Source organism: Scomber scombrus, chromosome 10, assembly GCF_963691925.1.
Source record: "Scomber scombrus chromosome 10, fScoSco1.1, whole genome shotgun sequence".
Lineage (NCBI taxonomy): Eukaryota > Metazoa > Chordata > Actinopteri > Scombriformes > Scombridae > Scomber > Scomber scombrus.
The window spans coordinates 14,847,719-14,860,457 of record NC_084979.1 but is presented as its reverse complement, the minus strand read 5'-3'; the positions used below and the strand labels follow the sequence as shown (position 1 = coordinate 14,860,457).

General features: G+C 40.4%; 1 protein-coding gene across 1 annotated transcript; it reads right to left on the bottom strand.

Annotated features, from left to right (window-relative positions):
• Positions 1-2,624: 2,624 nt before the first annotated feature.
• On the bottom strand, positions 2,625-11,167 carry inavaa (innate immunity activator a). Its single transcript, XM_062427692.1, has 10 exons — positions 11,106-11,167; positions 7,031-7,145; positions 5,905-6,038; positions 5,650-5,772; positions 5,307-5,541; positions 5,150-5,203; positions 4,570-4,795; positions 4,058-4,207; positions 3,297-3,954; positions 2,625-2,717 (listed from the first exon to the last, which is right to left on the bottom strand). Exons 2-10 carry the CDS (start codon positions 7,092-7,094, stop codon positions 2,625-2,627), a joined length of 1,737 nt encoding a protein of 578 aa, XP_062283676.1. The 5' UTR covers positions 7,095-7,145; positions 11,106-11,167.
• Between the last annotated feature and the right edge of the window lie 1,572 nt (positions 11,168-12,739).

Here is a 12,739-nt window from a genome sequence, read left to right as displayed (position 1 = left end):
GTTATGAGTTGAATCAGCAAAAGCACATCATCTGGTTTCGTTTTTCTCTGGTTTTTACAGGCCACTTGATCCAGATGAAGCCCCGCAAGAAGCTTCAGCTGCTCAGCTTCCTCCAGAACCCGCTCCCACCCCTGCCCCCGACCCAGAGTGCCCTCCATCAAAGCAAGTGGCCTCCAGGAAGATACAGAACAAAAAGTAAGGCTTAGACTCGCATCACAGAAGCACAGTATAACACACAAACCTGTAGTCGATAACAATTGGCTGAAGCGCATAATGATTTTTTATCCCTATTCTCATTTGACAATGATTCCGAAATCAACTACTATAGATAACAATAGACTTTTTTAGACATTATTATATCTCATGGCAGAAAAAGTAACTGATAACATACCAATTTATGTTTTTAATTACACCTGTGCCTGTGTCTGTACAGTTACACAAGTTTACTTGGTAACACTTTTACTTTAAGTACCCCTATTTAACATTTATAAGCAGTACATACACGTTTAGTAAATACTTTACACAGACTATATTTAACTTAACCTAGGAAGACATATTTCAAATTATTACAGCTGTGTTTTACTATAGTTTCTCTTTATATATAGAGAGATATATATAAATTCTCTACATAACTACCTGTTCATACACCAGCATCCAGCCATAGGTGCCTACAAGAAGAATTATAGTTGCTGACAGATACAGAATCACTTAAGTCTCCTTATAACAACATTATATTAAAACAATTTATGTTATATGTTAAAATATAAAGCTGTAAAATTAATGCTATATACTACTTATGAATGCTAAATAGATCATTTAATATTTATCTAAATGTTTGTTTTGATAGAGGTCAAACCTTCACTGAATCACTGAAAGTAGAGTTACAATTAGTTTTTAAGGAAACTTTCAAAAATGCCAGACAGTTGTGGACATTGATCCTTCATATTCACAAACATGACAAGATCTCAAAACATCAAAAATCATCAAAGACCCTCAGATAGACTCGGGAGTTGTAGATTTTAGTTTAGTTTATTTTTCCCTTTTGAGAATATTTTTTGATATTGTAGTAATGTAAGTATAAATATCTGGGTTTTTTTAAATGTTGATTTGTATTGTCAATTAATGTAAATTGTGACTAAATAGAACATTTACTAATAACACTAGTACAAACAGCAGCCTCTAAAATCCCCTGCAGACTCCACAAAAAATACTATATAGCCCTCAATAAATGTATTGAAGGCTCTCTGTAACATTTCCACCATTTGTTACTTTGCATGTAGTGGAATAATGTAATAGTAGTTAAAATGGAAAATGCTTCTTTATTTCAGTTCCCCTCTGGATACTTTGCGACAGAGACACAAGAGCAAAGCTGCATTATCAAAGAAAAAGGCAGAAAAAGACAAAAAGACTACAAATATCCACCGGCAGCTGTCTGTGGGCTCGTAAGTCAACATATATATATTTGTAAAAGCAAATGATAATTGTGATGTTTATTTCTTGAAGACAAACTCTTAATGACTTTTTCTTCAGGTGTGGAGCCACGTGGAGACACCGGCCTCTGACTCGCTGGCTGTATCGCTGTCGCTGGGCCCTCCTTTGCATGTACCTTTTTGTGCTCCTCGCTGTCATAACGTTGACTTACCTTTTGTGGAATCTTCATGATGGCACATTTGAGCCATGATCTCTTCTTCTGGATTATACAGTTTTTCAATTTCTGTGACTGTACTGTCATGGTTAAGGTTAACTTTATTTTCCCAGATAGGGAAATTCAGGTGGTCAAGATGCTCATCTACAAGTGGGCAGACAAGCTGAAACACCTGTGTTCCAGAAAGCTCTTTGTATGTGAATATTAAACATTTTGATTTTGCTTGTTCATGCATGTGTTTTGAAATGATTTATGAATTTAATGATGAAAATGCTTCCACCTTCCAGATAATGACACCACAAACCTGATTTTCAGTCATATTTTTTATTATAAACATACAAAAAATATCAAAACTGATACAATCACTTGGTTAGTAACAAAACACCATACTGCAGTGAAAACATTTATCACTGTTAAAGGCATCAGTGATTAATTAATAAAAGTTAATAGCAAAGAATAAGAGTCAGCTTACTTCACGCCATGGCTAGACAGATGTTAAATTTTAACTGTATATAAAAAGGTACGTATATCAAATCTTTTAGAATTACATCTCAATGTCGCAAGGGAGAAACTTTAAATTATAGATAAATATAAAATTATATTAAGATTGGGGAAAACTTATTTAAAAACAACTTTTAGGTGAATTTTATGTGCAAAAATGTGTGCCAGCCACAAACCACAGCAAGTTTGTTCTAAAGATCCATTTAACACACTCATATGAACCTTAATTCACTTCAGAAACTTTAGAAACATCTATTAGAAGACAATTTGAAATAAATATAACTGGCATACCACCTTACAATAAGTTTTAAATTATAAAAGAAATAGAAATGTGCTCATCGGGGTACCGTCAGGTCCACGTTTTCTGTATCAACAAACAATCTCACAGAGAGTCCGAGGACTTAATAAATACAGAGATAAATAGAGAGGGATAACATACATCCTACTAAACATCCTGCAGAAGGAGGAGATGTCTCAGCTACACCTGGCTCACGATTTCAGCATCCTCCGCAACAAACCACTGGACTGGAGTCCCATCTGCAGCTCTCTGGAGAATCACATTCCCCATACCCTGCAAAAACAAAAAGTCATGAAATTAGTGAACTCTGTACATAAATATATTGTACATAATAGTGTATTTTAATATTATTGTCAGTTTGGTATCATTAACAAAAATTATGATACCAGTACCCTTAAAATGATACAGACACCAATAAAATACTTTATTATATATTTGACCATCATGTCAATAGAATCATTCAGTTTTGCAAAAATGCCTCCACTCCTCCCCATCTGAATAATTTTTACACAAATACATTTTGAAATTGTTCAAATTGTTGAAATAACTCTTTTAAGCATTATCATCAGACTGTATGGGTTGTAGCCGCTGCAATGGGCTAATCGCATATTCACAAATTCACAAATTAAACTGAAGAATGCTTGCAGGGATTGGCTGCAAATAAAACCATACAAATAGTCATTGTTTTGTCACTGTCCAAAAAGGATCGGATGAGGGTATTGTTTAACTGGAGAAGTTTCGATATTATTTGGAACTGGGTTATTGCTGTTGATACTACTATAGGTATCGAGTACCGATACCCAGCCCTAATTGTGAGTTTCACTTTTGAAACTCTTTTTTGGAAGTACAAACCTGTCTAAATGAAGGCAGGTAAGGTGAAGTGGGGCTCTTGACACATTGTTCCACACAGCTTGGCCGTAACTTCTGGAGCTGATTTCTATAGTGCCAGGATTTCAGCTCCTCCGACACGATCTCTCTGGGCATCAGCCGGATGGCATGGTTTGGATACTCCTTCAGTGAGGGGGTTCTCACCAGCCTGTTGTAAGGCGGGGGGGGCTTCAACACTCTCCTTTGGGATGATGCTCCCTCCTGCCACTGTCTTTGATGAAGGCTGCAAGCCACAGGAGGGGAGGACAGATAGCACTTTCCCTCGTCCAGGTCCCGAGGGGAAAGGGGGCCGTCCTCCATTGTGGCCCTGATGTAGCCGGGACCGGGCTGTAACTGGTTGATGTTCTTGTGTGAGCTGGGGAAGTTGAGCTCTTTCTTCTGCGCAAAGTGGAATCCGTAAGGTGGAGGGCAGAGCTTTGGGATTTCAGTGGGTCCATCCCTGCCAGGCGAGCTCATGTAGGAGGAGGAGGAGTGCTCCGAGCTGCTGTCCTCAGAGCTGGACTGGTATGGACGCAGGGGAGAGTACTCTGGAGAACGCACCATGAAATCAGCTGCACAGTGCCGCTGCGGCAGCCTGGCTCGCCCTCGATCCACATCAGCAGATGGCTTACTTTTGGGAAGTCTGAGGAGACAAATCATGTACAGTTGTAAAATAATCATACATGTGTTACTATGCTCTTAGTGCATTACATGCTTGATGTGTCTGGCATGAGTTCTCAGTGTACCTGAAGGACTGGGAGTACTGTCGGCGTACATGCAGCTCTGGGGTGGAGGGGGCGCTGGTGGAGTGGTTGTGACGCAGCGCTGAGTTCTTGATAAACTGAGAGAGAGGCATACTGCGGCTGTCTGCAGGCACCTGGGTTCCCACTGGACTACTGTACACCAACCAAAACAGAGAGGAGGACATGAGATATGCAACACATAAAAGGTGAAACAGACTCAAGTAAATCTGGACTATCGGGTCCAGCTAAACTAAAACAGAAATATAATATTTCATCTGTCAGTAGCCAAACTAATAACTGTTCTCTCAAAGGAAGCTGAGAAATGTAAATAGAGACGAGGTGTTAGATAAAAATTTCAACTCTAACTGTTGGTACTAGTTTGACACATTAGTCTTTTATCCAATTAGCACTGAGAAAACAAACTGTGAACATCACCTGTTTGAATCTCTCTCTTTGATTTTGTTTTCTCTGTGTTGGTCATGTTGATGGTGTAATATAACACTTTAGATTTGTACCTGGACCTGCTGCTGCAAGCAGATTGAGGTTTGGTAGCCTTGTTGTATGGCTGGTCCAGACTAGACTCTTTCCACGGGGAGTTCTGGATGGGAGAGCGTTCGTACTCCGCACTGAGTTGACTCGCTGACTGCTGGGACGACTGCAGGGTTTTGGCTGATAGCTGGAGGGGGTCCGAATAGGAGGTGCCCAAAACTGGAGGAGAAAGAGGGCTAGGCGAGTCCACATCTATGAATGGACATCAAACAGTCAGTACAAGGAAGGAATGCAACAAGAAAGATGCACATTTATTTTAAGGTTAATTTTAAAATGTCACAGCAGCTTGAATTCAAGCTGACCAACAAACTACCCTCAAAAGAGAAGGGAGAACCTGCATTTTTTTAAAATTGTTTTCCAAAATGTGCACATTGTATACATAAAAATAAGAATAAAGTAACAACTTGGGGGGAAAAAAGCAGAGTCAGAGGATTTAATGTAAATTAAAAGTTAAATCATTACATTTGAACCATCATATCGCTCCAGAGTATCTCTGACCCACATACTGTATCTACTAAATCTGAATCAAAGCATGTCCTCACTCACCATCATCCAGGGCCACCACATCAGACAGGGAGCTGTCATCAGACATGCTCAGATCTGCATAGAGAAAAGAAACATTTTTAAGGGGTCATTCAAACCCAGTGTGCACTCTTGAGTGCAGTGCACAGTTTGGCCTGAAGATGGCAGCAGTGTCACTCACCTTTGTTTTGGCTGGTTGCAACGCTGATGCACGGTGAGTTACACTCGCTCTTGATCCTGTGCTGTAACACGGCCTCCTGCAGATCCTTCACTTTCTTCTCCTCCCTCTTGCACTGCTGCAGACGGCTCTTCTTCTGGGGTTTGCTGAGGTTCCCTTCCAGAGAGAGTTTGCGGGCTGCCTCATAAATCTGCAGCTGAAGAGCCAAGCCAGTCTCCAGTTCTTGCAACTCTGAATCCTACAATGAAGACAAGCTTTAACATTTAGTGTGATCAGATGAATTATGGTCTCTTTTGCTCAGACCTTTCTCTCATCAAGAATAGTAAACACTGATTGTGGACTGTACCTCTTTATTCAGATGGATCAGATCTTCATCCAGCTTGAAGGAAGCTCCGATCCTCCTCCTGACACGAGGTGGCTTTTCATCATGCATCAGAGGATAGTCTGAGGGCAGTTTACCAGTCAGCTCCTGTGAAAAAAAAAAAGTAAAGTGTTGATTATAAAAATTCATTTAAAACTATCATAATGTTCCTCAGATCTAATGAAAGCACAACATAATATCTTTCTAGTGTGTATTTGATATAATGTAGGAGCTACTCACTGCCTCCCTGATGCAGAGCTTCCTGAGCTCCAGCAGACATAGCTCCAGACGCTCCTCCAGAGACTGGTGCTTCAGTTTCAGGGCTCTGGTGTGGGTGGTCAGGTCCTTCACTGGGGATGTGGGGCTGTCTGGGCCTGTATTGCACAAATACATCACATCAGGCTTTGCTCTTCAGCATCAATATCAGCCATAGAAAATAATATAAATTAAAATAACTAAGAATGATAGAAGTGATAAAATTGATTATTTCTACTGGATATAGTACTGGGACTGGGATAGTATAGGACTTACTATGCATTATTTTCTTGTGGATGAGTGAGGAATTCTTGGTTCATCCATACATCACTTCTTACATGTGGCACTTATATCAGGTCAGTGCTGCAGAGTACTGAAACTGTGGTGTCTTGTGGTTTTTGGCATCTGTCATATGTGAACTACTGCATGTCTTTGACTGAGTTTTTATTATGTACATTCTTATTTTGAGCCTACACTGTGAATCAATTTCCCTTTGAGATAACAAAGTAAAAAAAACATCTGCTTTTGCATCTGCAAAACCTGTAAGTTTACTGCAATTTGTGACCAATTACACTATTTTATTTTTGTCTTGATTATAAATGTGACTGATGAATTTATTAAAAGGGAGGAATTATTTCCTCAGATAAATAAACATAACAATATGGTGCCAATTTATTTGCTAACTATTTTTAAATCAGTAGCATTAGAGTTGCAACAATTAGTTGATCAACATCATCAGCAACTATTATGATAATCGATTATTGGTTTTGAGTCAAAGTCTCTTGTTCCAGTTTCTTAAATGTGAGTATTTTTTGACTTCTTTCACTGTGACAGCAACCTGAATATTTTTGGATTTTGAACTGTTGGCCAGTAAAACACGACATTTGAGGCTGCTTCTCTCTGCGATTTTCATTGTCCTATTGACCAAATGAATAACCTAATAATCATATAGATAACAGACATATTAATCGATAATAAAAAATAATTGCTAGTTGCAGGCCTACGTAAGTAGCATCATTGTGTTTTTATATTGATTATGCAGACTTAATCTGTACATGGTACATGTGGAGATCAGATGCTGTATTGTTGTTTGTTGTTGTGGTTGTCTTACCAGAGTGCAAGATAATCCCACTGTCAGTGTCACTGATCTCCTCTTTGCTCTCGATGGCTGTCATCTTGACTGTCTGCTGCTCTGAAGTTGTTGTTTCTTTTTTTTTTTGAAATACCTGTTGAAAGAATATTAGTGAAAGTTAGATTGATCACTTTTAGTAATCAATATTCTCCTGTGGTGTCCTTCCACATGGCTTCATTCATGCTCACCCCTGCTGCTTCACTTAACAAAAGTGAAAGGCTGGCGAGTGTCCTTTCACACATTTATCCATGCAGCTCTCCATCCCCTCCTCCTCCTCCTCCTCATCCTCCACCTCCACCTCCTTCTCCCTCCCATGCTCAATCACAAAAGAGGCAGACCCCCACAGTTGACTCGGCACATGTGCGGGGGTTAATCCGAATCGTGGTGCCATGGTGACGGGGCACACGGCACGGCTGGCTGGGGGAGTGTGTCTCCATGAGGCGTGTCAGAGGGCGTTTAAAGAGCCTAGACCCCGAAAAAGAAAGCAGATGGCAGCGGGAATTACCCCACTCATGCACTGCACCTGTTCCCCCCCCACACACCCCTCCCTCAGCTCCCATTCAACCAGTGTCCAGAAAACCCTCTGGGGGCTTTGAAGTGGAAGAATGTCTCAATGCTGGGCTTGTCCACGCAGCATCAGATCACAAGGGCTGACTCCTGTGCAACGTTGTCCATTTCAATAACACACATTCACAAACAGGCGAGCACAATTCATGTTTATGGCCTGCTCTGTCCCATTGTTGTTTTCCTCCAAACATGTGACTGACAATAAACAAACAAAACAAATGCGGAGAGGAACAACAGCCAGAACAGAAAACAATGACAACAAATTGGAGATAACATCTGGGGATAAGTCGAGGCTTTTAAAACCAGGCCAGGAGGTCTGTGGCTGATTTGGTGAAATCGCCTGAGTACGAAAGAGAACTTCCAAGAAAATGCTGCCTTTATTTTCTCCTTTTTTAGGTCAATTAATTTATTCTGGGTCTCACATGTCATGCCACCACCCTAGACTTCTCCTAAAAAAGGCCAGCAGATCATAAGAGACAACGTTACGGCGGCTAACATGATTAAAGGATGTTGTTGGCTCGCCTTGTTTCAATGCTGCACATTCATAAAGGTTGGAGCTGGAGCAACCTCTGAGTTTATATCATGTAAGCAAAACTCATATGAGAAGTAAATTGTCTGGACAAGAAAACAGGCGCAGGGATGAATGTGTGTGTTGCTAAGGGCTGCTGTGTGTAATCCTCAACTCCTGTCTCATCCTCTGTGTTTGGAGATTGATATCAAGTCCTTTCCTGTAGGGACCAGGAAGACACAGAACCCGAGCCTCCTCTAACAGGATATTATTGTGTATCCCATAGCTCTGACCCTTTCACCACAGCAACTCATGTGAACTGATGCAGCTTAGAGCAGCCGGTAGCACAATGAAGCACAGGCAGCTCGACTCAGTAAAACAACACTGCAACAAAGGGCCTGTATCCACCAACCGGCCTCAATAATCTGCTGTGGGCGCAATATCTGCTGACAACTCTGCTTCTGGCCGAGCGGCGTTGTCGGGCCAAATATTGAGACAAGGCTACAGTGAGAGTTGGGGAGAGGAACAGTGCCGAGTTTTTACTGTGCAAGGACGGGGGCTTGCAGCAATCTAAAGACGTCAACAGGAATCCGGCTTGGTAATCAGAGACAGGCAGGGTAATGTGGGATTTTACCCACTTACACCCCATAACTCTCTGAAGACTTTCACAACGTCTGTGGTCGAGGTCTCGGCTGAGTGAGTGGGTGGGTCGGTGGTTGGGTTCGGGTAAAACAGCAGATTTCATTAGATGTTGCAGCTTAATGCTAAGACATTGATGCCTTTCATCATAGCTTGCATAAAAAACCTGGAGACATGGGATTGTTGAATTTATAAAGTTAGTTAGAGCCAAGAAACAATACTTTTCTTGATGGAGCGTAGCAGGAATCCATTTCCTGAAAGTTTAGCCGTTGATAGTACAGTCTCCACCCAGCAGGACTTGATTGATGTAGTCATAACATCTTAATTGCGGCGTGTGTGATCACCACTAATAAGGACTATCTAGGAACGGGAGCGGACCGTCCCACCCATCCTCGCTGCTCACTGGACCGTGACGATGTAACATCTACGGAAGTGGGTGTTTATGGCGAGAGATAATGAAGTGGATTTACTGTCTCCCAGACTTCCCCCCACCCACCCTTTCCCATGAGCCTTTGGAGCTGTGATGTCCTGGAACGCTGTGCTCATTACCACTGTGGTCGGCCCTGGAATTACCAATAGGGACCAGCCTCACTGAGGAAACAGCGAGGGATGCCTGAAACCAGACCAAGGCCTGTTCGAAACCCTGTAATTAAGATTCTCCACTGAGTGCTGATACTATGGAAGAAACCAAATGACTTTACAGCATGCCTTATTTCAGAGTCTGATGAAAAGCCAAAATCCATTCAGCAGAATGGATCCATTCTGTACACAATATGGGCTGCTGGAGAAGAAAAGGGGGCATCAATGTGGGGGAGCAGCAGGAGAAAAAAATTAGGTGTTGTGTTACAAAGCGCGCCACTGGAGTCAGTCTTAAGAAACAGTGCTGATGTTGGAAACTCCATAGACTGCAGCAAAATGAAGACAGCAGGCTGTGATAACATGAAGTTCAAAAGTCACAGTTATGAGGAGGCTGTATCAAAGACTCAAACACCGACAGCTTATTTCCTTTGTCAATTGTTTGGTAGTGCAGGGGTCTTGTTTTCCAGCAGAGACAATGCAAGGGTAATAAGCACCACACAAGCCTGCTCTCAGTCACTGGAGGCCATATGTTGACCAGACACACCAGCTCTGTCTCAGCCCAACGACAGCGTAAATAAAGAGAGCAAGAAAAGATGCTCCATTGTTCCCCAGAGGCTGAAGGGCCGGCCGTCGATCGTGACACCTTGTCCCTCTGAGTCATCAACTCTGAGGCCTCTGAATGGACACTGATGGTTATCCCAGGGCGCTGGCAGGATGTGGTTGCAGCTTTTCACCCACAAGTGCCCACCGTTGACAAAAGAACTGGGATATAACAACACTGAGGTGTTGTCTTTAGCACCACTGTAGCACTGCATGTCTGTCAACACGTGGACTGTAGGAGATTATGTTTATTCTGCCACTGTGAGCACAAACAACTGCTGCTGACCGGCCTGTTGCCACACATAATTGTCCTACAGTGTTGTTGATCTGTGAAAGCAACCTGCTCAGTCATGGTGCACAACATGTCATTAAACTGCAAAAACTCAACACAATCATCCAGCACAGCTACTGAGCATTCATTACTCATAATTGCTTAGTGTGATAGTTGGAATACTGTGGGATTTTACTCTTCTTATATGCATAACATTATTTTACACAGAGAACCACAAAAATACCCCCTTACAAGTAAAAGTCCTTCTTTTGAGTTTACATTTAAGTAAAAGTGCGACAAAGTGTACTGTAAGTATCCAAAGCAAGAGTGCTCATTATGCAGACTATATATGATATAATTACAATGAATTATCATCTTTGGTGCACTAAAATGTACATTTAAACTGCAGTTTAATGTTTTGGTTGGTCGATAATGAGCTTATTTGAACTATTACAAACTACTGCGTGCCTTAATACAGCAATGCACCGTATTAGCTGACCATATGTTTTGTATGTGAAATGTTAATCATAGAAAAAATGACTATAACTGAGGAAAAGTTACATTTCCTCTCTGTTATGTGAAGTTGAGATTAGCAGAAAATGGTAATTCTCACTATTTAGCTACGGATCGTGTAAAATATACTTATTTTCACCACTGAAGAAGGTCGAATACTTACAATAATGACATGTACTATCAAACACTGTGTATAAAGATGTGTAATTTGTTGTTTGACCACATAATTACACATGAATAAAAGTTTAGCGACTTAAAACAACATCCACCGCCTGACACACTGACTCCTGGATGTACTAATGTTGCTGCCCGTTACCTGTCCGGTGTTTTTCTCTTTCTATCATATTGTTGAACTAATGAAAACCATGGGTACTTACCCTTTAGTGAGTTATCTTCTCCTTTACAGCATCGTCGCCACTGTGGAGAATTTCAGACTTTCTCTGGTGTGGAGCGAGAGCGGCGCTTGGGACATCTGTTCCAGTCAACTCCACTTTTACTTTGTAGGGGGAGGCGTTGTAATGGTTTTTGTTAAGGTATTTATTTACTCACTAATTTCTTTTTATATTTACTTCATAGCCTGTATTTTAATTTACTTTAGTCTTTAAAAAAACATTATTTCACTAGTGTAAGCTTTAAACGGGAAAGGTACATTCTTTTGTGCCAGCAACCCCCGATCTGTTTTTAAATGGTTTGGTCCGACGCTGCTGACTTTCCAGACACGCTTTGGGTATTGACACAGCACACGACTTATTGTGGAGCCTGCTGGTATAAATGAAGCACAATGATGAACAGAGGGAGGGATAATCGACATGTTTTGGTAAATACATTTTTTTAAAAGGACCCAGGACTGCTGGCAAGTGAAGTGGTGTTGAACAAAATTACACTTCCATCCGCCATGATGATAAAAAACAAACTATGTAGGTCAGTCATCCACTCTCAAAGATCCAAAACTACATTAATACATACTATGCATACAGTAATACTTTTTTATATGGTGGAGACAGATGTACTTTTCATGGCTGATTATTGTTGTGCATACACAGGAATCTGGCTAATTAATATTAAGCTAAATACTTGACCTGCTTGTGCTGATTAGAATTCTTTTGTTTAATTGATGGCATTTCATTTGTTAATTTGGATTTTTAAATGACATTTGCTTACCTTATTCATTATTGTATTAATGAATGACTGCACTTAAGTACAAATGTTAAGTACTTTATTTAGTATTTACATTTAATGGTATACTTTAAATACTTTAAATACTTCAGGTGGAGTATATAATACCTTTTACTCTACTACATCTATGTTTTAATTATATAGTTTCTTAGCAGGTTAAGATTTAAAAGATCTATTAGCAGATAACGCTACCCAGCAACAGTACATGAAGTAGGCTATTTAGAATCAGCTCTAATAATGTAATATATACTGTATGTAATTATACAACCTTCAGAAAACAAAATTATTGATTTTAATATGGATACAGTAACTTTAGCTGATAATACCTCTGTACTTGTATGAGAAACTTTAACTATACTCATACTTTACAATGTGATATTGAATGTTTTAAGCCAAAGATCTGAATATATCTTTAACCTCTGATCAGGGCTCATAATTAGCACAAGTCAAATGCTGGTAAAATATGCAAGTGGCTAATAGTTTTGCTTCACTCACTAGCCAAAGAAAAAAATTAGTAGCTGGTAAAATTTGAACATTCTCTAGGTATTTGGCTGGTGGACAAAAATGTTTTATTTTGAACCCTCCTCTAATTATGTGTAGCACTTTGGGTTTCTATATGTTTTAGATTAATTAATAAAATAACGTAAATGTAATTCTGAAACAGGCTCAATTTGTTTTTCTTCCAGCCGGTGGCTTCCCTGACCGTCCCAAATGTCTCCAGTGCCTTTTAACCAGGCCCTTGGGTATTTCTATAGGCTATATATCCTGAAAAGCCGCCTCCAGATGGCCTGCTCTCTCTTCTCGTCCCGTGATGGAATGAAAAGATCAGCAAATT

Excerpts from the sequence above, each read along its gene's own strand:
- inavaa (XM_062427692.1), bottom strand. The coding sequence starts at position 7,094 with ATGACAGCCATCGAGAGCAAAGAGGAGATCAGTGACACTGACAGTGGG. Across the intron at positions 6,039-7,030 it reads TGGGATTATCTTGCACTCTG|GCCCAGACAGCCCCACATCC; the intron begins GTAAGACAACCA and ends TGTGCAATACAG. Across the intron at positions 2,718-3,296 it reads ACCTGCCTTCATTTAGACAG|GGTATGGGGAATGTGATTCT; the intron begins GTTTGTACTTCC and ends TTGTTTTTGCAG.